The following is a 26477-nucleotide window of genomic DNA, read 5'->3' on the forward strand; positions in this document are numbered from 1 at the left end:
CACTGCCACTTTTGACACTTTTTGGGGACCAGTGACACCAATACAATGACCAGTGCTAAAAAATATGTCACTGTACTAATGACACTGCCTGGGAAGGGGTTAACAGGGGCAATCAAAGGTTCCTAGCCAGTGATTTACTAAACTGTGGGAGTTGCTTGTACTAGGGGAAGGCAGAGATCCGTGTTCCTGCTTATCAGTAACACAGGATCAATGTCTTCCCCGCTGACATAATGGCAATCTGCCTTGTTTACGTAGGCAGAGCTGTCCTGCTTGTGTAATGAATAATCAGCAGGTGCCGGCGGACATCGAGTCCGAGGTACCCACTGATCGCACTCCCAACCAGGATCTGCTGCATCAGGTACTAGGTATGTGATCCAGCACAGAAGAGCCACCATATATATGTATGTATGTGTGTGTGTGTGTGTGTGTGTGTGTGTGTGTGTATATATATCTATATATATATAATATACATATATATACATATACAGTATATGTATGTGTGTGTGTATATGTATATATATATATATATATATATATATATGTATATATATTATGGTCAGCAAGTGGTTAAAGCGGAGGTCCGCCCAAAAAAAGTTTTAATGCAGCGTTTATGCGTGTGTGGGGGGATAACAGGGACCTAAATAATTGAAATGCAAGGTCCGCTTGAAGTATACAGCTGTGCTCTATGCATCTCCATCCTCTTGTCTTGCAGACTATGCCAGTCGCTATGGCTTTGCTCAGAGATGTTCATAACCTATGCCCAAAAGAAGTCCTCGCCTTCATCCTAGATCTTATCAAGTACAATGACAACAGGAAAAACAAGGTAAGACTTTCTTATGTTCACAATAAAAAAAAAAAAAAAAGAAAGTAGAAATGGACACAGTTACCGTATATACTCGAGTATAAGTCGAGTTTTTCAGCACATTTTTTCGTGCTGAAACTGCCCCCCTCGACTTATACTCGAGTCAAGCACTTTTCTGCAGCAAAAAATTTCATTTTCTGAACCAACTTTGGGGCCCCGTATCGCAGGGCCACTTTGTGCTAGGAACCTTGAAGTGCAAACCCAGTGGAACTGGTACCACAACATATCCAAAGCTGGGGTTCCTAGCACCAAGTGGCCGCGAGATACGGGGCCCCAAAACCGGTTCGGAAAATGTCATTCTCTGCTGCAGAAAAGTGCTTGACATTTTCTGAACTGATTTTTGGGGCCCTGTATCTCGGGGCCACTTGGTGCTAGAAACCCCAGGATATTTTATGGTGCTTGTTCCACTGGGTTTGCACACCAAATTTGGGGTTCCTAGCACTAAGTGGCCCCGAGATACGGGGCCGCAAATTCGGTCAACTGTGTCCATCTGCAGCAATGTCATTTCGGGACCCTTTGGGTTCAGAGACCCCAAATTTTGGCTGCAGCTAGGGGGCATCTAGGAACCCTTAACTACCGAGTTTGAAGTTCGGGGGACCTATGGCTGCAAATGGGCACAGTGAGGCTACAAATGGGCATTGTTGACCCTCTTTTCCACTTACAGTAGCTGCGCATTTCTCACCCTCGGGTCACTAAGTTTTTCCCATTTTTTTTGTGGTAAATTAAGGCCTCGACTTGCACTCGGATTGACTTATACTCGAGTATATACGGTATCTATTGAACACCTGGATAGACACAACCTTCCATATCTAAATGGCCTTATGGCAGGGAGACTAAACATAAACGCTTCCTGCTGGATACAATGGATTTAAAAAAAAAAAAAAAAAAATTAACCTGGGGAAAGCACAGGGGAAAAAGCATAGCTAACAATTATGCTTTCCAAAATCTGTTTGTTACCTAGTTTTTCACTTTGCACAGCTTTGGAGCAGATGATGCTGCAATTGAGGAACGTTCAGAAGGTCGACGCCCATTGTAATCTTTCCCTTGTGGGATGTGTTATGGAAATGCTGCCATGCAAAGTCCTCCATATCAGCCAGCAAGGAAAATAATGGCTTATAGCATACATTTTTTTCCTTTTAAGTTTACAATGTAGTTGTACCAAGACTAATACAGTATGTAAATATACATCAAAAATTGCTAAACTTTATAGCCAGCTTCTTTTATCTGATCTACTTCCCACAGTTTAACTCCCCTTCACTGGAAAGTCATTTGACTAATTTGTTTACACCATGTGTTGCCAGGAAATTATTATAATTAGTTTAGCATGGGTACATTTTATTTTCACTCTATATTTCATTTTAAAATGTTCGTTTCTGATGGTTGTGTGGTATTTATCTTGTAAAAATAAATCACAATTTTTGGATCCATATTGCAAAAAGATGGTGCGATTTGATTTAATTTTTTTTCAAGCTTCACATTAATCTCTTCATAGAAACACTTATTGTCAGGCTGTTATTATAATCAGTGATGGGATGCCCATACTGGATTTTAATTTTCAAGTAGAAATGTGATCAAGCTATGATCAAGGAAATACAACATATGCTTAACAAAAAAGTAAATCCATGTTAAATAAGCCCCTAACTGGTCTCTGTAGCTGCAGACAATTCATTTTCAAAGTTTACAATAGAAGCAGTGAACACAGTGTGTGTGAAATAAATATATATACTATATTGCCAAAAGTATTGGAACACCTCCCTTTACATGTACTTGTAGCATTCCAGTCTTAGTCTGCAGGGTTCAACTCTTCTGGGAAGGCTGTTCACAAGGTTTAGGAGTGTGTCTATGGGAATGTTTGACCATTCTTCCAAATGCGCATTTGTAAAGTCAGGCACTGATGTTAGAAGAAAAGGCCTGGCTCGCAGTCTCTGCTCTAATTCATCCCAAAGGTGTTCTATAGGGTTGAGGTCAGGACTCTGTGCAGGCCAGTCAAGTTCCTCCACCCCAAACTCACTCATCCATGTCTTTATTGACCTTGCTTTGTGCACTGGTCCAACTCATTTGGTGGGGGGTTATGGTGTGGAGTTGTTTTTCAGGGGTTGGGCTTGGCCCCTTAGTTCAAGTGAAGGAACTCTTAAGGTGTCAGCATACCAAGACGTTTTGGACAATTTCAGCTCCCAACTTTTTGGGAACAGCTTGGGAATGGCCCCTTCCTATTCCAACATGACTGTTCACCAGTGCACGAACAAGGTTCATAAAGACATGGATACACTCCTAAACCTTGTGGACATCCTTCCCAGAAGACTTGAAGCTGTTATAGCTACAATGGGTGGGCCAACTTAATAATAAACCCTACGGACCAAGACTGGGATGCCTTTAAAGTTCATGTGCGTGTAAAGGCAGGTGTCACAATACTTTTGGCAATATAATGTGTTAGTGTGTGTTTATATGTATATATACGTGTATGTGTATATATATAAATACATTTTTTTTTTTTTTCCTGTTGTGATTAAATATTTTCCAATATCTGTTGTTTTTCCACATATCTGCTCCCTGTACATTTCCCTCCCTATTCTCTCTTCCTAGGTTTAGCATGAATAATTACCCAACGTGATTTACCATCTTGCACAATGTACTGATGTTTGAACATCTGCATCTTTTATATGTAATTTCAGGCGGTTTCTGTTGGCTGTATTTTGCAAGCATTTGCACGTATTCACATGCACATATTTGCGCACATTTGTGTGTAATCGTATTCTCATGTTCTAGCTCCCAGAATGTTGTATTTATGCCCATACTCGCATGGGCGTGTATTTGCATCTAGCAGCGTAAAATACTGACTGGGAAAGCAGATTTTTAGATTTTTTTTTGCTTTGTCTATTTATATATATATATATTTTTTTTTACTTATGAATGCGCAGAGCTTGTTTACGAGCCTGTGTACAGGCACATTGTAAACAATGGGCTGTATTTTAGATGAAAAATGCTGTATTGAGCTTTTTCAAGCTGCAGTGTGCAAGAGGCCAATTTAATACACCTTTCTTTGGTTCTGGTAACTTTCTTGCAGCTTGACATATATATGTATGTCCTATACATTGATCCAGGGAAAATCCAATTGCATCTTGAGGGATCAGGAAGAGCTTTTTTCCCCTTTTGTAGCAAATTGGATCATGCTTTGCTGGAGTTTTTCGCCTTGCTTTCGATGAACTGTGGGTATAGGATTGTGTAAGTGGGATTGTATGGTGTTTTTATTCTTTTTTTTTAATATTTTTTTTTTTATTATTTGAACTAGATGGCCTTGTGTCTTTTTTTCAACCTGACAGTAATTGTGTATCACCCTCTTTCCTCAGTTTTCAGATAATTACTATCGGGCAGAACTCATCGATGCTCTAGCTAATGGAGTAACCCCAGCTGTGAGTGTTAACAATGAATCCCGGACCCTGGACAATCTGAATGCTGATGTCCGCCTCATCCTGGAAGAAATTACCCGTTTTCTGAATATGGAAAAGCTTCTTCCAAGTTACAGACACACAATAACGGTCAGGTAAGCTATTAGATTAGGATTGGATGACAAGATCTGTTGTATAGTGGATTGGTATATATGGCAGTGTAAAATATTTTCAAAATGAATGGAAAACATATGACATTGTGTTGACGAGGCAGAATGCTTTTAATGGCATATGCTTTGTCTACCATAAAATGTGTTTTTTTGAATGCATGTGGTATGAATGAGCCTTAAGTGCTTTCTGTTAAAGTTGAACTCCAAGCACACAGTTAAAGGAGAAGTATAGCCAAAACTAATTTTACTATATTCCTTCTAGGGCTCATTCTGCACTCCTGTGACACCTTTTCAGCCAACTGTTGACTGATATCACTCAGCCTGTCTAGGCTAAGGAAAGATCCCAACTTTAGAGTAGGGATCCACCCAGAAGTCTGGTCTGGCACCTGGCTTAACCTCTCAGCGAGCCATTGAGAGCCTTAGCCAGCCCTTCCCGCCCCCACCACAGCCCATCGCTCCAGTCGCTCGATAGTGGGTGCTGGGGGCAGAGCTGAGAGCCGGTGGCTTACAGTCACCAGAGCCTCATTGGAAAGAGAGAAGATTCCTCCAGGTTTTGCCTGTAATGCAGCCTTATGGCGCTGGACCCTGCGTTATGGAACCCTGTGCAGTGTTTGTTCTGACCAAGGTGCTTTCCTGCAGGGTGCTATACAGGTCCAGGGGAGTGGACCCCAGATTAAGAGGGACCCAGTCTCTGAAGGTCTATTATGACAAAAGCTCGCCGTGATGAGTGAAGATTGGACTCCTGTTATGTTCAGAGTCCTGCAGCAGGAATGGTAGGTCTGCATTTTTGCAGTTTCTCTTTTTAAAAAAAAAAAAAAAAGAGCTGACTGTCCTCCCAGTGGCCACTGGGGGCAGTGTGCTGTTTAATCATGCTGGTGCACTTCTTAGTCGTGTGGGCTGCTGTTTCTCCTCCAGCCACTAGGGGGCGCAGGTCGCTCAGTATGGCCTATTTTTATATAGGCAGGAAGTGGAAGGACGGCCATGTTAAGAAAGCCATGTGGTCCTGGGAATAGGGGCTTCTGGAGACATAACACCAGCCCATGGATACTAGTGAAGTGTACTTACTATGGAGGAAATGTATGGCCAGACAAGTCATGATTATATACTGCTTACTTACTGCTTAATCCGGGGGGCCTGTACAACTGAAAGTGTTGGGTCTCCAGAATACTGTGCATTTGGCACAAAAGATAGTATGGGGCCTGGTGCAGTTGAACAGGTGCTAAACTAGTAAAAACTAGTATGGGGCCAAGTACAGCATAGTATACATGCTTGTAAGCTTGTTGCCTAAACGCATGCTTGAATAAACACATGTTTTGCATAGATGTGGCATACATACATGTGACATAAGCACATGTTAGGAAGAACATGGGCATCGGTGCACTTGAAGGAGTTGTGTCTCCAGAATAGCATGCATTGGATCTGCAGTCGCTTAGTTTTGGGCTCCCTTTGTACACTTGTGCGTGTTTTGGCCTCAACTTCAATGCAATTTTTCAGCGACGTGAAGCAGCGCCTGTGTACTCTTGAGGTCTATGGACCTCAAGTCGCGCCAAGGCCAGACCGGAGTGGTGCAGGGGCTGCTTTTAGGTCGCTGCGACTTGAGGATGCACGGATGTGAAGGGTACTCATTGGAAATTATGGGGTGCGATTTGTGAGGCTAACTTGCAGTCCCAAGTGTAGGACGGGTCGCACAAGTATGGAAGAGGCCTTAGGCTGTTGAAGCAGCATAGAGGCTGCATTGGAAGCCTGTGTACTTGGCTAATCCTGACTATAACTAGTATGGGCCCAGGTGCAGTTGAGCATGTGCAGCAATAGTGTACATGCTTGCTTGCATAGAACACAAGCCGGCATAGGCACATGTTCGCAGAGGGCCCTGCCCCGTGGCCCCCTTGCCCTACAAGCGAGCGGCGCCCATCATGCAGCTCCCCAAGGCTGGCTGCGATGGCGTGTCTGCTTGGACGCATGTTGCATAAACGCAGGTTTTTAGTTTTTATAAGCATATGTTTGTATAGACTTGTGGGCATAAGTGTGTATGCATGTTGCATAGAGATACATGTTTGCGTGGATGCATGTTTGCATAAAAACATGGTGCATAGAAACATGTTTGCATAGATGCGTGTGGTATAATTATGTTGCATAAACACGTTTCATAAACGCATGCTTGCTTATTCCGTAAATCCATGTCTCCATGGGCACTTATTGCGTAAGTGCATGTTTGCATCGACACGTGCTTTCATGTTTTGCCTAAACACATATTTGCCTAAATACGTACCTACATGCTTCCATAAACGCATGCCTCCATAAATACATACTGCTTAAATGCACGCTGGCAGGTTTTCATTTATACTGCATACATATATGCTTAGTTTAAACTGTATACATATGTGCTTATTTACAGTAAACGGTATACATATGTGCTTAGTTGCATTAAACGGTATACATATGTGCTTATTTGCCTAGGACTACATACATACGTGCGTATTTGCTTTGGGATACATACATATGTGCTTATTGCCTTGAGCTGCATACATAAATGCATGAAGGGCAAGAATATTTGTATACTTGCATGTTTGCACGACTTAGGTACCTACATAACGGCATGCCTGGGTACCCGCATACTTACATACATAAGGGGTTGCATAACAGTAAACCAACATTGGTTTAGGTCTGCATCCTTGGAGGACTGTGTATTAGGTTGGCTAATATAGTTACTATGTTATTTACCTGTTATACCGGTTAAAAGGTTCCAGAAAGGAGAGGCAGCCAGGTGCACCACTCTCGGGTTCAGTGATCTGGCGGTGTCCACAGTGGTGTCAGATGCATCTGAGCCACTGTGGTGTTTGGCATTGCAGCATTTTCCTGATGCATTCATTTTTCATCAGATGGACTGCAGCCGCATCACCTTGATCATGCCTGATCTCTGTTGATCGAAGCCTAAGCAGGATCAAGCCTGGTTATTATATGGATATGAGACTGCCCGGGAATACCAGATGCTGTAAGCTTTTCCCCACCTGTGTGAGGGAGGCATCTGAGGCTGCTGTGTTTTCAGAGTATCTCAGGCCAGAAGATCTTAGGGCAGTGTCTGAGGTTGTTTTGCTCCATCTTTAGCCAGCAAAAGCTTTATAGGTTAGGTACGCCTCTTTTGGCTATCGGGGTCTGCCACAGAGTCATCGGTCTTTTGCCTTGCATTTGAGTCTTGGAGCAGAAGGTATGGGTCCCAAAACCAAATGGGGACATAAAGTCTAGCTTAGATCTTAAGCCACTGGACATCCTTCTGTTTCAGCTATGTTCTGTCCATTTAGTGTTGACCTCTGCGAGAAGTAGATTTCGGGGTCCATAGTCATCAATGACGTATATCTTCATGTGCCGTTTTTTCCAGGCTCATCAAGGGTTTTTGCAAATTGCAGTGCAAAGTCGTCTTTTTTTATTTTTGTGACTGTGTTGGTTTGAAGGCGGCTATAGTTCAGTGGACTTGGTCTCCACAGGAGAAAGTATTGCATTGATATCTTGGTTTGTTGGCCAGTACGCCTTGCTCTGGATGTTGGGACAAACCAGTTGTAGGTGTAATCTGGTAATGCCTCTGCAGGCATATATATGAACCACCAGAAGTCATACGGCTCAGAAAGCCAACATTTTGTCTGAGACAGTACAAGTGCTGACTCTATCATTAGTACATACTCAGGTATAGTATAATGGCAGGGGAAAGTCTACAGGTGAATCTACTAGATTCCAAGTACCACAACAAGTGGGAACAGGTTTTGTCTGGGACGAAAGTCCCACCTGCAATAGGGGCAGATGCACTGGTAACACCTTAGGGACCAGTTCGCCCTTATTTGATGCTTTCCCTCTATTTCGACTTCTCCTTTTGCGAAGAATCTGGGAGGTGGTAACACTGATAATAGTGTTAGCTGAATTAGCCCAGGAGGGCTTGGTATGCTGACATAGCGAGTCTTGCAGGGGTCGCTACTTGAACACTCCCAGTCCAGCGGGACCTAATGGTCTTGAGTCCTATATCTTCACACTGTTGAGCCCTGGAAGCTGGTTTCAGGGAACCTTGACTACAGGACTTGGAAATATTTTTTTTTTTTTCCTGGGGGAAGCCAGGAAGTGGCACCCACAGGAATATGAGTGGGAAATTTTCTTTTCTTTCTCCAGTCAGTAGGGGAAAGGAGAATGGCCATTAAGGGTTCAAGATCATCCCTATCCATTTTTTCCAGAGGCCATTGTTTCTCACTCCTGGATTCATACTTCATACAGCGTGTAGCGTAGATAGTCCCCCATGTCAGGCCACTCTTGTGTCCTTGGGACTGGGATTCACTCTTGACTGTCTTTGCAAAGGCCATTTTTTTGAACCAATTGGGAGACTGTTAGTCCCTTATCTCGGAAGATGGCTTCTTTGGTTGCTGTCACTTCACTGAGTGGAGTGTCAGAGCTGGCGGCTCTTTCATGCAAGGAGCCATTCTTGGTCGCACATCATAAGGTGATGTTGCGTCGTAATCCATCTCTATTGCCTATAGTGGTTTCTAGTTTTCACTTGAATCAGGACAGTGTCTTACTTTTTATTTTTCTTCTAATCCACAGTTGGCAGGAGAAAGATGGTTACCTCTTCTAGATGTAGTTCAGACGCTCGGGGTCTACTTGAGTTGTCGGCACAGGCCAGGAATCCTGATTTGTGTAGCCAGAAGAGCCCAAGAAGGGCAGGAGGCATCCAGGTTGAATGTTTAGCAGTGGATATGCCAGTTTATCAATGATGCCTATGATTTTAATGAGCAAAATCCCATTTTTTTTCTGGGGAGAGATTGTCTACCAGATGTGTGTGGGAGTATCTTGGGCCATCCGCCTTCAGGTTTCGGTGGTCCAGGTGTGCGAACAGCTATTTGGTCTTTAAGTTTATACATCCACAGGGTTTTTACCAGGTGGATGTCAAGAACATTGAGGAGACTGCCTTTGGTCTCAGCGTATTACAAACAGTAATAGTGGCAGTTTCTGCGATGGTGTCTCCCTCCCCTCAGGGGCATTGCTTGGGGATGTTCCATCTAGTAATGACTGCTCTGTGTCCCGTGATGTACAATAAAGAAATTAGGATTTTTTTTCTACAGCTTACCTGTAAAATCCTTTTCTTGGAGTACATCCCGGGACACAGAGGTCCCTCCCCTCTTGTCTGGGATTTTTCCTGCTTGCTACAAAACTGAGGTACTTCCTGTGTAGGAGGGGTTATATAGGGGAGGACTTCTTGTTTGATTGATTTACCAGTGTCCATTCACCAGTAGGTGGCATATAACCATATATTAATGACTGCTTTGTGTCCCATGATGTACTCCAAGAAAAGGATTTTACAGGTAAGCTGTAGAAAAAATCCTAATATTTTTCTTCAAAGTCATGGCTCTCTTTTAAATACACAAATGAAATGCATACATGGGAGCTGTATAACCTGTCAAATAATTTTGTATTCCTGGCTATTCAGTGCTGAGATTTTACACAGCTCTCTCTGGAACATATGTAGACCTGATTTTTCTTTGATACAGTTCAATAGCATTTACAGGTTTTGTTCCTCTCTTGGCCTGTGACTGAACAGTGGAAGGAAAAGCAGTAGGTGGAGTTACAGACAGACGAGCTGTCCTGTTTGTCACCGTTTTCCTTGTTTGTACATGAGCACTTCACTACATCTAACTGACTCTTTTGCTGCTTCTCCCTCCCACAGTCTGAGTTCTGCTGTACAGGAGGTTGCAGGAGGCTGATACCAAGTCATACTCGGATGTTTAACTGCATCCCGCCCGGCTTATAGTTAAATGATAGCCGAGCGGGGGCTTTCCCATTTGGGTGGACGTCATATGATGTCCTTCCAGTCACATGCCTCACTTGATGACAGATCATTGTACCGAGCCAGCCCCAGTACCATGTGATCGCTGTGACCAATCACAGCGATTACATGACAGTTGTACACAATGTACTATTGTGTTGATCTCTGGTCACAGTGATCACATGGTACAGACAGGGCCAATCACAGTGTATCTGTACCATGTAATAGCTGTGACCAATCACATCTTTCACAATAGTACACAATGAATGAATGAATGCTATTCATAAAAATCATTGCTTGTAACAGTGATCATCAAAAATCACTTAACAAGAGATAAGTTCCTTAGGCATTGATCCCCATGGCTAACACACTCCAGAAGTATTAAACTTACATAGGAAGAGCAATGCTGCACACTAAATTATTTCACCCATAGGTAACGTCTACTCTTACTTCTTAGACCAAGAAGAGCCAGAAGTGAATACCTACCTTTCTCCTTTGCAACATTGCAGTTTTGTGTTACTATGTGGTGGTTAGAGGTTTACACAGATATATAGCTGTTTCCTTTAATCCCTATTCCACCTACTTCTGCCTTACTAATTTGTTATCTTGGTTCCTTTTTGCAACTGATGTGGAGATGCCTTCTGCCCTATATACCTGCCTATACATAACACTTTACGTTCTGAACCTTTATCAATGTACACATTTATTGGTTACTTTGTTTTTCCCTTAACGTCTTTCAGGACAGCACCTTGAGAGCGTGGCTCCACCCACTTGACAGGAAACACACCTCCACCAAACTTTAAAAGGAGGCTCCTTCCCACTTATCATCAGTTTATGTGTTTCCTCCGGCGGGAACACATGTGGGAGTTTGGAGCTCTCAAGGTTCTGTCCTGAGAGAACAGGCTCCCTACTCCACTATTTTTACCTACCTCAAGAGAGCCGATTCCTCCCATTTTCCACAGGCTTACGGGTGCCGGGTGGATGGGCTCCTTCTCCCTCGTCAGTGCTCGGGGAGAGCCAGGACTGCTCCGGGTATTGCTGCTCCCAGGCAGAGGAGTCAGGCATGTCAGGCATTTCTGTTTGTTTTTTTCTTGCCTGCACATGTTTTTTCCCTGACGCCGCCGCCATCTTGGGAAGGGCAGTCAGAGGACTGCATCCGCCGGATGTGAGGTATCCGGAAGTGGGGCGGCATCCATGGAGCAGGCGCCAGGCGTCATTTCCGCCGGAAGCGCAGGGGGAGGAGGGAGGAATAGGTCTGGTGCCTATTTATTGCTGATTCCGGTCCGGCGCACAGGTGCTATTGGAGTCCGGAACCGGCGTTTTTCGCCACAGGCATCATGCTGCTGCCTCAGCATGGATTCAGGAACCGCAGCGAGTGGAACAGGCACAGGCACCAGCAAGGCCCAGGTAAGGAGCAGACTGTAGTTTCTGCTCAGCTTTACTGTGGGGTCTCTCTCTAGCCCTCTTCTCTCTAAATGTTAGTGAAGTTTGAGGGTATTTTTTCCCCCTGGTGGCGGAGGGGCCTGTCAGGGCACATGAGTCTGATAGCTTTTCTCACTGTGCACCTGTGGTGAGCAACCTTGAGTAATCAGGCTGACTCTAAAAGATGGTTTGTCTTTTTTCTCTCTCTTTTTTCCCTTATCATGGCAGGCCAAGAGCTCTGACCCTGGGATTAGAAAGAAATGTCCTTCATGCAAAATTAAGTTAAATGAAGGCTGGAAAAAAGCTTTATGTCAAGCATGTATTGACTCCTTGGTGAGGGAAGAAACCACTTCCGCATGCAGTGATCTAATCGCATCTGCCAAGAAGGAATTGGATGCTACCATTCAATCCTTCAGATCCTCACTCACCTATCCATCTGCAAGTCAGCCCACTACCTCACAGTCCTCTCAAGGCTCACTGCTAGTCCCGGCAGTAGAGGCGGAAATGGGTCCTCTGAACCGGGAAGGGCTTTCCCCATCCCATTCTAATGAATCGAATGAGGATAGTGATGAGCTGGAAAATATGTCTTCCAAGTATAAATTGTCTTTGGATCAGGTGGATGGCCTTTTAAAGGCTATTTATGCTACTCTAGGCCTTGAGGAAGAGCATAAGGAGATGTCTTTACATGACAAGATGTATGCAGGGCTTAGTGAGTCTAAGTCCCGTACCTTTCCAGTCCATGCAGTGATTTCTGAAACAATCAGAAAAGAATGGGCTGACCCTGATAGGAAACCATTTTTCTCTAGGGCTCATAAGAGAAGGTTCCCTTTTGATGAAGACCCAGCAGCCCTTTGGAATAAGGTTCCAAAACTTGATGCAGCCTTTTCTCAGGTGTCAAGATCTACTGATCTAGCATTTGAGGACATGGGGATCTTAAAAGACCCCATGGATAAAAAAATGGATCAACAGCTCAAGCGGACTTGGCAATCCATTATGGGCAACCTTAAGCCAGCAATGGCAACTACTTGCATCTCCAGGAACTTGGAGTTTTGGGTAAATCAGCTTAAAGCTCATATAATAGCAGATTCCCCTAAGCAAGAAATCCTTGACTCCTTTTCTACCCTCTCAGCAGCCGTAGCCTATGTCTCTGATGCCTCAGCAGAGTCTATCAGGATGACAGCTAAGGCGGCAGCCCTTGCTAATTCGGTTAGACGGGCTTTATGGCTAAAGACTTGGCAAGGGGACACAGCATCTAAAAACAAATTATGCGGGGTCCCTTTTCTAGGAGACTTACTATTCGGCCCTGATTTGGATTCAGTTCTGGACAGGACTGCAGATAAAAAGAAATCTTTTCCTGTCAAAAAGAAGAAACAACCAGTCAAACGGTTTTTTCGTCCTCAAAGGGCTCAGGAACAGAACAAGTCTCAAGAGAAAAAGAAAAGCTGGTCAGGGCAGAGGGGTAAGGGCAGAGGAAATGTCCTTTTCCATCCTCCTGCGTCAGCCAGCAAGACGCAATGACAGTCGGTTACAGGTAGGGGGAAGACTATAAGACTTTCTCCCCTATTGGGCAAGCATAACAGAAAACCAGTACATTCTGAATATGCTAGCCCAGGGTTACAATATAGAATTTTCAGATCCCCCCCTAGAAAGGTACTTGGTGACAAATCTTCCAAGAGATGTAACAAAATCCCTGGCAATGAAGAGCCTATTAAAGGATCTGATAGATCAGGGGGTTATGACTTACGTCCCACAGGGGGAGCTTTATCGGGGGTTTTATTCCCGTATATTCCTGATAAAGAAACCATCCGGAGATTTTCGGTTAATCCTAAACCTGAAACCGCTGAACAGATCAGTCCAATACAAAAGGTTTCGTATGGACTCCATCTTCACGGTCAAAAATCTATTGACGAGGGAATGCTTTATGGCATCAATAGACCTTCGAGATGCCTATCTGCATATCCCTATAGCCCCGCAGTCCCAAAGATTCCTAAGATTGGCGATAAATTTGGGAAAAGAGGTTCTGCACTTGCAATTCAGGGCCCTCCCCTTTGGCCTGTCTTCTGCCCCACGAATATTCACAAAAATAATGGCAGAAGCGCTTGCACCTCTTCGCATGCAGGGGATTGCGGTAATTCCGTACTTGGACGACCTACTCCTTTTTGCCCCCTCCAGAGAAAGACTGCTAGACAACCTCGGAAAGACCCGAGGTCATCTAGAAACCCTGGGTTGGATCATAAATATGCAGAAGTCAAATTTCGTTCCAGCCCAGAAGATACTATTCCTGGGGTATCAGATCTGTTCAAGGGAACAAAAGATTTTTCTCCCAGAAGAGAAGAAGGGGAAAGTCCTGAAGGTGGTAGCGTCCTTGCAGGCAAGCCAGCAATTATCAGTCCGACAAGTGATGTCATCCCTAGGAACCCTAACCGCAACCATACCAGCCATTCAATGGGCAAGGTTACATTTCAGGCCTCTCCAGAGCTTTCTCCTGAGAATATGGAATCACAGGTCAGAATCTCTGGAAGCAAAGGTAAAGATACCCACCAAAGTCAAGAGATCACTTTGGTGGTGGAGAAGACAGGAGAATCTGTCAGAAGGCCTGCTTTGGTCGTTTCCAATAGAAAAAGTGGTAACGACAGATGCCAGTGTATGGGGTTGGGGAGCTCACTTAGACCAAGACTTCGCGCAAGGAATGTGGTCTCGGACAGAGGCAAAGAGGTCCTCAAATTGGAGGGAACTAAAGGCAGTCGCCTTAGCTTTAGATGCCTTCTCTCCTATCCTTCAAGGTTCTCATGTCCGGGTCCTCTCAGACAATGCCACTACCATAGCCTACCTAAACAAACAGGGGGGTACAAGAAGCAAAACACTTCGGTTGCTAGCTTCAAAGATCCTGGTTTGGGCAGAAAAGCATGTTCGGTCCTTATCAGCAGTCCACCTCAAGGGCACCTTAAATGTAGTGGCAGATTATCTAAGCAGAAGGCGGATTCAGGAGTCAGAATGGAGCCTGAATCTGGAAATCTTTGCAATGATTACCAGGGCCTGGGGTCAACCGCAAATAGACCTATTTGCGTCACAGGAAAATACACAACTCCCAGTATTTTTCTCTATTCACAGAAACGACAAGGCCCAGGGGACAGATGCGTTAATCCAGCCCTGGAACTTCCATCTGGGTTACGCATTTCCTCCTTTCCAACTTATCCCGTTGGTGTTAAGGAAGATACAGAGGGAGAAGGTGGCAGTAATCCTAATTACTCCATTTTGGCCAAAGAGGGCATGGTTTTCCACCATTCTACAGATGGCAGTCAAACCATTTTGGCGGCTGCCTCTCCGGCAGGACCTGCTCCTACAGGGTCCAATACAGCATCCGGGAGTGGCCAGTCTAAGCCTCACGGCCTGGTTTCTGAGGAGCAGTTGTTAAGAAACAAAGGTCTGTCACAACCCTTGGTAACTACCTTACTTTCCAGTAGGAAAATAGTGACCAGAAAAATCTATGCTAAATATTGGAAGGTCTTCAACTCTTTTTGTCATTTGACTAAGAGAAAAGTAAAAAATTTAGTGTCAATTTTGGAATTTCTTCAAGAGGGGGCAGACAAGGGATTGTCAGTCAGCACCCTTAAAGTTCAAGTAGCTGCTTTGGGAGTATTTCTAGAAAGACCAATCTCTTCTGAGCCCTTGGTTATAAGATTTTTCAAGGCACTTACCAGATCTAGACCAGCTCCGGCTAAGCACTTTCCCAATTGGGATCTATCAGTGGTCCTGCAAGCCCTTACAAAGGAACCTTTTGAACCACTACAAAGAATCTCTCTAAGGAATCTTACTCTTAAGACCTTGTTCTTAGTTGCAATAACGTCAGCAAGGAGAATTGGTGAGCTGCACGCCCTATCTGTTAAGAGACCCTTTTTAACTATCTACACAGATAGGATTGTACTTAAAACCGATCCGGGTTTTTTGCCAAAGGTAGCGTCAGCACACAATAGGTCGCAGGAGATCATCCTGCCAACCTTTTGCTCTAACCCTTCGGGGGAAAAAGAAGGCAAATTCCACAATTTGGATGTAAGAAGGACTTTATTACAGTATCTGGAGGTAACAAGTAACTTTAGATCCTCGGATTCTCTATTTATACTTTTTTCGGGTAAAAAGAAGGGCCAACAAGCTTCTAAGGGGTCTATAGCTAGATGGCTTAAATCAGCTATTCTAGCAGCATACTCTCAGTCGGGGCTCTCTCCCCCGCTGGGAATTAAAGCGCATTCTACCAGGGCTCAGGCCACTACATGGGCAGAAATGGCTGGTGCCACCCCAGATCAGATTTGTAGGGCGGCTACGTGGTCAAGTTACCTTACGTTTGTCCGTCATTACAGGCTGGATCTTCTGTCAGCCAGTGAACAGGCCTTTGGCAGAAAGGTCTTGCAGGCTGTGGTCCCTCCCTAAGTGGGTAAGTCTCTGTTATCCTCTCAAGGTGCTGTCCTGAAAGACGTTAAGGGAAAAATCAAGTTAAACTTACCGGTAACTTGTTTTCCAGGAGTCTTTCAGGACAGCAGCAACCCGCCCTTATTGTATTAAATTACTATGCTGTGACTAACCATATTCTGATTATGTGTTCCAGCTTGGGCCGGAGGTTCTCTACTACTACTGATGATAAGTGGGAAGGAGCCTCCTTTTAAAGTTTGGTGGAGGTGTGTTTCCTGTCAAGTGGGTGGAGCCACGCTCTCAAGGTGCTGTCCTGAAAGACTCCTGGAAAACAAGTTACCGGTAAGTCTAACTTGATTTTTCTATACTCATCTATGGAAATCCTATTCAATATGTATCATAATATAGCAAACAATGTTCACCTTCTGTTCTTTGACAAAACTTAATAAAAATTATCGAAATAAAAAATAAGCAAAAAAAAAAATAAAATCCCGATCACTTCCACTAAGTAGTACAGTGTCATTGTGGTAACACTGTACCCAAGGGTGATTAAATAGCACTAAAAGAAAGCTCTATCTGTCTCAAAACAATGATACAAATTTAATTTGGTTACAGTGCTGTAAGTGACCGCACTTTGGCCTGGGCAGAAAGGGGGTGAAAGTGTCCAGTACTGAAGTGGTACACTGCTTGCATTGAAAATATATAAAAAATGAGGTGTAATAATCAATACAGAGCTGCATTCATGTGTGTCTTTTATATCAGCCTGGAGCTCAAATGCACGTACTGTAAGTAACTGAGCAAGCTGTAGATGAATCGAGCCGCTGCCTGGTTTCCATTTTTAAGTCTTTCAGTGAGCGAAAAGTAGACAGTTGTGATCCTGGAGAATAATAAATAAAAGGATGAAAAGTAGATATGTGGGATTCAGATTCAGAATACTTTAATAATCCTTGCAGGGAAATTTATTTAAAAAAAAAAATCCCTCTAATTCCATCTAACTGACTCTGTTGCTGCTTCTCCCTCCAGCATCCCTCTCTTGATGGCCATAGATATTGAATAGTTTGGGTAGTAGACATTAGCCAAAAGATTTTCAATTGGCAGAACGTTTTGACACATTTTGTGAACTGAAAAATATGTTTTCAATTGTAGAAAAAATGGCACAGTTAAAATGAAAAATAATGAAATATCTATTCCTTTTGTAAATGAGCCCCTGTGTGTTATAGGAGGCTTATCACTCTCATACTAAACCCCCCCCCCCCCCCACATAAGGTTGACTTCTGTACTATAATTATTAGGATTTATGTATGAACAATGCATGTGCTTCCCATTGAAACCAATCAATGACCAGGAGTAGGTAAGAATATATGAGCAAGCACGTGGTTTCTATGAGCAATGAGGTATCTCACTTTCCTCCAGGCCTTGTATCCCTGGGTAAAATAATCCATTGCATGGTATTTATTTTTTGTTTTTTTGTCTGAGCCGTGTGTTTTTTGTTTACTGTCTTGTTCCTTTAGCTGCTTGAGAGCCATCCGTGTGCTTCAAAAGAATGGCCATGTTCCCAGCGACCCGACACTTTTTAAATCGTATGCAGAGTATGGACACTTTGTGGACCTCCGGGTTGCTGCTTTGGAAGCCATTGTTGACTATACAAAGGGTAAGACAGTACTGTGACCAAATTCAGAAAATCTTGTAAACCTCATTTTGGAGTTGTGTTGCAAACAACCATACAGCTGAGTTTTGTCAATTCTTTTGCTGCACCTTGTAATCTATTTCTAGCGTCTGTATGTATATGTGTATATACACTATATTACCAAAAGTATTGGGACGCATGCCTTTACACATACATGAACTTTTTTTTTTTTTTTTTGTTTTTGGAACAATCATGGGTGCTTTATTGAAAAAAAATCATACAGTTATTACATATAACAGAGAGCATGCGGTTCACTCAGTTAAACACAAGTTATCTCACTTTGGTAATGACCATTTGGCGACATGTTCGAGAAGACGAAAAGAGTGTGGTGCATTGAGAATTACCAGATACAATAGACAGTTTAGTCTTTGGGGGGGAGGGGGAAGGGAAGGAGGGGGGCAAAAAGCAATTCCATCACTAAAAAACCCACTCAGCGATCAATAGGGCAATGGTCATACAAGTTGACACAGGTATCTGCATTAAGTAGTCCAGGGCGACCACACCTTGTTGAACTTCCCCTGGCAGCCCCAACTGATATACGTTAATTTATAAAGTGGTAAGGCAGCATTGATTTTATTTTCCCATGAGATCAGGATCTCTTTCTTGGCATAAAAAAGAAGGTAGGATATTAAAATTTTGCTGTGGTCTTTGATCATCTTCATGTATCCCCAAGAGGGCCAGCTCCGGTGACTTGGGGACGGACAATTCCAATCAGACATTTAATTGTTCAAATATCTCAGACCAGAAGGTCGACAGTGCAGGGCATTCCCAGAACATGTGTAGATAGGTACCCAACTGCATCCGACACCGGGGGCAATGGGGGTCCCTATCAGGGTATATCCTTGACAACCTCACCGGGGTGAAGTACACCCTATGAAGGAACTTTAATTGTATCAGTTTATCCCCCGCCGCGACTACTAACTTGGGACCCTGTTCCAAGCAATCCACCCAATCCTCCTTATCCAATGTAGGAATATCCCCCTTCCACTCATCCCACAGCCTATTCATTCTGGGAAGGTCCTTAGGTGTTGTATAGAGCAGAGAGAGGCTTCTCCAAATCACTACTGGACAAGAGGTCTTCCACCGGATCTAATTGAAGGAGAGGGGGTACCGGGAACTTAGCCCTGGCAGCATGACGCAACTGGGCGTAGCGAAAGTACATCCAACCAGGAAGATTATATGTTCTGGAGAGTTGTGCAAATGACAGCAGAGTACCTGTGGGCATAATGTCTCTTAGTGTCCTAACACCAAATCTCGCCCATATTTGGGGATCTGGAATTGTACGGAAATTAGGTAAATTAGGATTCCCCCAGAGAGGTTGGACAGGTGAACACATGAACTTTAATAACGTCATAGTCCGTAGGGTTCAATATTGAGTTGGACCACCCTTTGCAGCTATAACAGCTTCAACTCTTCTGGGAAGGCTGTCCACAAGGTTTAGGAGCGTGTCTATGGGAATGTTTGGCCATTCTTCCAGAAGCGAATTGTGAGGTTGGGCACTGATGTGGACGAGAAGGCCTGGCTCACAGTCTCTGCTCTAATTGATCCCAAAGGTGTTCTATCGGGTTGAGGTCAGAACTCTGTGCAGGAACCCGGTCCTGCCCCCTCTCTCCCTTGATTGGCTAACTGACTTTGACAACCGCGGATGCCAGTGGCGCCGCTGCTGTGTCTCAGCCAATCAGGAGGAGAGTCTCGGACGGCTTAGACTCCGTTGGACATCGCTAGAAAGAGATGGGGCTCAAGTAAGTAATTAGGGGTGCTGGGGAGGCTTCCACACACAGAAGGTTTTTTATCCTAATGCATAGAATGCATTAAGATTAAAAAAAAAACTTCTGCCTTTACAACTCCTTTAAGCATTGCTGTTAAAAAGTCCAACCTGTGAACTTTTAAAACTCAGACTGAGTTCCTTACCCATAACGACCACCCCATAACAGATTTACTGCTACAGGGCGGCCGTTCTGTGCAGAGTCACGTATATTTACGAGATTCTGCACTTCCGCCTAGCTGATTAGTCACAGCAGAAGGCAATCTGCGGGTGCTGGCAAATGGATGTCCGCCGGTACCTGCCAATCGTTGAGGAGAGAGGCTGGGCAGAGCTCTGTCTATGTAAACGAGGCAAAGCTCCGTCCTGATAGCAGGGATGTGATGTATTTTCTCTCCCTGTAAAGCAGGGAATAAAATCAATCGCATCCCTTAATAAATGCACCACACAGAGTACACAAAAACACTAAAACACAGTTAACCCTTTGATCGTCCTAGATGTGTAACCCCTTCCCAGCCAATGTCATTAGTACAATGACGGAGCATATTTTTAGCACTGATCCCTGTATTAGTGTCGCTGGTTCCCACAAAGAGTGAAAAGTGTCAGTGTCCAATTGTCCGCCGCAATATTGCAGTCTCACAATAAGTCCCTGATCGCCGCCATTACTTGTATTAAATTAATAAATAAAAATTCCAGTATATATACCATAGTTTGTAGACGCTATAACTTTTGCGCAAACCAATCAATAAACGCTTATTGGGATTTTTTTTTAACAAAAATATATATATAGCAGAATACATATTGGCCTAAATTTATGAAGAAATTTGTTTGTTTTTTTTAATTTGTTTTTTTATTGGATATGTTTTACAGCAGAAAGTAAAAAATATTGTTTCGGTCTTTTTTTGTTTATAGCGCAAAAAATAACACAGTGGTGATCAAATGCCACCAAAAGAAAGCTCTATTTGTGGGGAAAAAAAATGACATATTATTTGGTTACAGCGTTGCGCAATTGTTATTAACGCAGCGCCATATCGCAAATGGCCTAAGCATTAAGGGGAGTAAATCTTCTGGAGGTCAGGTGGTTAAAGCAGAACTTGGAGGTATTAAAGGTCCAGCTTTTAAAAAAAAAATAACAAACATGTTATACTTGCCTGCTGTGTGCAGTGGTTTTGCACAGAGTAGCCCTGATCCTCCTTGTTGCGGTTCCCCCGTCGGCGCTCCTGGCTCCTCACCCTTGACCAGTGCTCCCAGTAGCAAGTAGCGTGCTATAGGGGCATTGGTGCATGCTTGCTCCTGAGCCCTGCTCTATGCGTCTATAAGACACAGAGTCATGGCTCGGCCCCACCGCTTGCTCTCTGCTCATTGGCTCACTGGCTGTGCTGTCTCAGCCAATGACAAGAGGGAGTCCCGGGACAGCCAAGGCTCTTGTGCACTTCACTGGATCAAGAGATTTAAGTTAAGTATTAGGAGGCACTGGGGGAGAGCAGCACACAGGTTTTAAAAAATTTGCAGCCTTTACAGCCACCTTAACTGTTTCCAAGCACCACAAACTGAAATAGCTATTTAATTTATTTTTTACATTCAAAGCAAACTCCCCCATCCATCCACGTCTCTCTCTGCTTTATTTTGTTGAGAAATAACTTTTGAAAAACATCCCCCTAGCATTTCTAGCCATGGCCAGCGAGTAAGGGCAGATGATTCATGTAGGATTTACTTCCTTGAATCCATCCGCTCTTGGCTCAGGCATGCAGATAGGACTGTGTGCTTAGCTGAGAAAAAAATGCCCATCAAGCCTCTCGGCTGTGCTTTTAATCTTCATTCAAAATAGTGAGTACTCCATATAGTGCAACCAGCTCCCATTTGGGTACAAACTCTCCAAATTGTAAGTGATTGTAAAGGTTTGTGTTTGTTATTAAAAAACAAACCAAAAAAAAACATGTTTTACTTGCTTCTCTGTGCAAGGGTTTTGCACAGAGCAGCCCTGATCCTCCTCTTCTGGGGTGCCCCGGCGGTGCTCCTGGCTCCTCCTCTTCATCGGGTGCCCCCAGGGAAAACCTCTTTCCCTGGGGGCACCCGTGTGGGCGCGCTCCTGAATCCCGCTGCGGCGTCCATTGACAAAGACAGCAGGACTCGGCCCCACCCCTCGCTCTCATGTCACAGGATTTAATTGACAGCTGTGGGAGCCAATGGCTCCTGCTGCTATCAATCTATGTAATGAAGACGGAGACAGCGGCTGGAGCTGCTGGGCTAATGCTCGTCGCTGGAATGGACGGGTTTAGCTAAGAAGGGGGGGGAGGGGGAGTAGTTGCAGCACAGAAAATTTTTCACTATAGTGCATTAAGATGAAAAACCTTGAGACTTTACTTTTTAATGGACTTTCTGAAAACAGATCGGCCAAAATAGCTTTGTTTTACTTAACAGTAGGGACAGCTCAAATTCATCTTTCCAGCGTGTAATTCTAATCCAAAGTAGATGTTACAAAACCCAGGGAAAAAAAAAATATAGCAGCACAATCGTGTAATTCTGTAAAACATCCCATTTTTATTCTTTTAAAATCCTATTTCCAAGCACAGGCTGTTTTTCAGCTTGTCTCAAAACTTCTGGTACTTTGTGTTCCCAATGCGGACAGCTGCCAGCTATAGCTGAGCCTCTGGTCTTTGCTCTCTTTCTCTCCTGACCTGACAGCCTGCAGACTTACACAGATTGAACCACACCCCAACGACGTTTCGCCCGTAGCGGACTTTCTCATCTAATGATGTATTAACCACTTCAATACCGGGCACTTAGACACCTTCCTGCCCAGACCAATTTTCAGCTTTCAGAGCTGTCGCAGTTTGAATTACAATTGCGCGATCATACAACACTGTACCCAAACTAAATTTTTATCATTTTGTTCCCACAAATAGAGCTTTCTTTTGGTGGTATTTGATCACCTCTGTGGTTTTTATTTTTTGCTAAACAAATAAAAAAAGACCGAAAATTTTGAAAAAAATAAAAGTTTTGTTTCTGTTAAAAAAAAATTGTAAATAAGTAAGTTTTCTCTTTCACTGATGGACACTGATAAGGCGGCACTGACAGGCACTGATACGGCGGCACCGATGAGGTGGCACTTGTGTGCGGCACTGATGGGCACTGGTAGGCGGCACTGATGGGTGGCACTCATATACAGCACTGATGGGCATTGATGGTTGGCACTGATAGGCGACACTGATGGGCAATGAAAGGCGGCACTGCTGGGCACTGATAGGGTGGCGCTGATAGGCGGCACTGATGGGCACTGATACGTGGCACTGATACGTGGCACTGATATGAGGCACTGATGGGCATCCCTGGTAGCACTGGCAGTGGTAGGCATTGAAGTGGGCACTGATTGGCAGCTGCCTGGGCACAGATTGGCAGCTGCCTGGGCACACAGTGGCATTTCCCTGGGCGTCTAGGGGCATACCTGGTGGTCCAGTGTGGATGGCTTCCCTGGTGGTCCTGGGCGACTTCCTTGGTGGTCTTAGGTAGGATCCGAGGGGGGGCTGTGCTGATAAACAATCAGCACAGACCCCCCTGTCAGGAGAGCAGCCGATCGGCTCTCCTCTACTCGCATCTGTCAGACGCGAGTGAGGAAAAGCCGATCACCGGCTCTTTCTATTTACATCGTGATCAGCCGTGATTGGACACGGCTGATCACGTGGTAAAGAGTCTCCGTCTGAGACTCTTTACCTAGATCGGTGTTGTGGGGTGTCAGACTGACACCCCGCAACAACGATCGCCGCGATGCGCGCCTCGATATTTCTGATCACGTCGTATAACGTCCGGTCAGGAATATCAAACCACTTTGCCGTCATCATTTGGTAATAGGGCAGGCGGCAAGTGGTTAATGAATGCAGAGATTCATGTATGTGTGTCTTTTATATCTGCCTGGAGCTCAACTTTAAATGCACATAATTACCTGAACAAGCTCAAGCCATTGCCTCGTTTCTAAGGGCAGAAGATGCCGCAGGCTCGCCAGCTCAGAAAAGTCACAGCTGTTCCTGCAGGCACTGTCTTTTTCCCACCACTATGCAATATTGATGCAATGTAATTGCCCTACAATAGGGGTTCAATTATCCTTTAGCTGATCTCTTTCCCTTGTACGCGTTAAAAGCATTAAATATACTACAGCAACCTTTTAAGTGAGAATTTCCCATTAGAATCTTTTCAGTGGCCCCTCTAGTTCAATACCATTTGTTGACTCTTGCAGAGTTTAAATGTTGTGACAGAACAATTTTCCCTGTGCTGACATTGCGCTCACTTTACCAATACCGTGCCTAAGAACAGAGTGTACTTGGCTCTTGGCATCCTAGCTGCCAGCTTCCATCGGGTTGTTAATAATTTCATCATCTCATGAGGTGCTTTGCAGCCTACAGGGTGTTTGATGGCTGACCGGTTTCCTGCTTAAAATTGTAAATCTCTTCACCTTTTTTGCTGAATCTGAAAGCTTTACCAATAACCTTGACAAATGCATCAGTAAAGATATAAGGACTGTGGAGACATATCTACCATGGTGCCGCAGAAGGTGTTCCTATATGTTCTAATCCTGGAAGTACATTCATAAATACAGCTATCAGTCATGTGCAATGCAGATCACAAAGAAGCGCTATGGGATCAGGTGTGATGGTGATTCGCAACAGCCTATATGAAAAGAAATGGATCATTTAAAGGAAAAGTTAGTGCTGGGGTTAGGATTAGGGATTTTTTTCAAGGGTTGGTGTTGGGTTCTGGAAGGATTAGCTTTGGGTTCAGTGGTTCATGGATTAAAGTGATACTAAACATACACACTGTTTAATTTACATTGTCCCTTCTATTTCTGTGTATGGATGATGGCGCTGTAATTATTTTAATAAAATAAAAACCATCTAAGTACCTTTTTTTCCCTAATCAGTATACAGCAGTCACATGACCCAGATCTTTCCCAGTCTGTCTGCAGGGAAACCTAAGCAGGAGGAGCCTCTAGTTCTCTGCTGCTGGTCACATGTAAATAAATTTAAAAAGAAAAAAAAAAAATAAAAAACAGCCTTTGGAATACAGTGTAAAAATAACATCAATAAACTGTTTTAAATTGTCATACAAATATATATTTGAAATCAAATCTTTATAAGTTTTTGGCAATAACATGGTGTGGGCATATTTCTGACAGTCACAGGCTGTGTCACGTCCCTCCAGCCTGTGTCTTAAAATAAGAGGGAGGTGAAGCCTTCATTAACCTACATGTAATATCCCGCCCCCATTGTGTTTAGCTGGTTAGTGGGCATGGGGGAGGAGGGAGGGAGTGGGCTGGCACTTACTACTGTGTATACGCCCCCACATATATGACTCTATAGTCACATGGGCTGCTCAGATGTCATAGGTAGAAAATTATTTGCATTGAAACACACTGAAAACTGGGCATGTGCAGAGTTGCCACCACCGCTGCAAAATCCCTAGCTGAATTGGGGACATGAACAGAAGGGGGAGATAGAGAACATCAAAATCAACCAGGTTTATTGTGCATTACAGAAAATTAATCTCGTAGTGACTGAGTATGGACAGCATGTAATACACCATTTATTGATCGATTTTTATGATGTGGGTTTAGTGACACTTTCATGTTAGGGTCAGGATATAGAGAGATTAGTGTTATGCCTAGTACACACACGATGAGAGTATCGGACAAATGATTGTCCGTGTTTTATTTATTTTTTTTTGCATGCTAGTCTCATATCAAAAACCAATAGGTTACTAAAGTTATGAAAATTCTCATACGTCAGAATACAACGGAAGTGATATCTTGTAATGTATTCTTTCATTTCCGATCATTCTTGTTCATGCATGTTTTTTTTCACAAATACTATACTTATGAGAAAAAGTTTTGTGTTTTGTCCTCTTGGATAATAGCATGATCTGTTATGATCGACACTTGAAAGCTATGAACTAACGATCAGATTATCAGGCGATCTGTTTTTTTTTTTTTTTTTTTCCGCCTGATTTTCTCATTGTGTCTAGGCATTGGGGTTTGGGGAGGTTTGGGGTAAGTAAGTACAGGTTGAGTTTTTGCTTGGAGTTTCAAAGTGGTTTACAGGTGCGTCCTTTGGCATCTTCTTTTTCCCCAGCTAGGTAATGATTCAGATGACTTCGGTACACCAGTGTTTCCCGTTTACCATCCAAATGTATCAAAATATTGTTTCCTTTATGTGAAAGGATTCAAGTCTGGACCTACATCCTCCAGTCTACCGTATTCGTCAGTTTATAGTGGAAACAAAACACAAGCCAGAACTCAATCAGAATAGCCAGGCAGAAATGCTTGTGGTTTCCCTCCCCTAATAAAGGCCATGAAACCTTATAGTGTTCTTTCCAGTCAAGCTGGTATTGTAAAATTCCTCAACTAACATGCAGTTTAAGCGAATACAATTTTATACTGTTAAAGATCTTAATATGTACCTACCTTAAAGTGGATGTCCATGCAAAAACGAAAGTCCCTGCATGTGTAGCCACCAACATTCTAACACTAACCTATCTAGTCCTGAAAAGAAAAAATCAGTATACCTACCTTTTCTTCAGGCGATCTGACCCAATCTCCAGCGGCGGAAGCTCTGAACCCACGCAGAGCTGTCAGCTGTTGCTTTGCTGTGTGGGCAGGTGCAGAGGACACGCCGTCAACGGAAGCCCCATAGTAACTCTATGGGTGACGTCATTTCTATTAATTTCACAGCTGTTGTCGGACGTGTACTCAGCAGAGCTTTTGCCAGTCTTCCTGACATTCGGCGGGTGCCGGCGGACATCCATTGGCCGTCACCCACTGATCGACTTCTGCTGTGATTAATTATGGCAGAAGTGGCGTGCCCCCTAGGTGGAAGTGCAGAATCACATGTGTGTGTATATATATATGTGATCCTGCACAGAACAGCTGTCCTGTAGCAGTGGTTAAGCTTTGACAAAAAAAACTGGAAGCTGGTTTCGTTGCAGAGCTGCACCAGATTT

At 43.8% G+C, this 26477-nt stretch overlaps 1 protein-coding gene across 1 annotated transcript in view; it reads left to right on the forward strand.

Moving 5' to 3' along the window:
- The window catches only part of TAF2 (TATA-box binding protein associated factor 2), a 164737-nt gene that overhangs the window by 85156 nt on the left and 53104 nt on the right, over positions 1-26477 (forward strand). The window contains exons 18-20 of the mRNA XM_073632181.1: positions 713-823; positions 4210-4403; positions 17553-17692. Coding sequence (XP_073488282.1) covers positions 713-823; positions 4210-4403; positions 17553-17692 — 445 coding nt within the window. The remainder of the gene's footprint in view (positions 1-712; positions 824-4209; positions 4404-17552; positions 17693-26477) is intronic.

Source organism: Aquarana catesbeiana, linkage group LG05, assembly GCF_042186555.1.
Source record: "Aquarana catesbeiana isolate 2022-GZ linkage group LG05, ASM4218655v1, whole genome shotgun sequence".
In the NCBI taxonomy this organism is placed as follows: domain Eukaryota; kingdom Metazoa; phylum Chordata; class Amphibia; order Anura; family Ranidae; genus Aquarana; species Aquarana catesbeiana.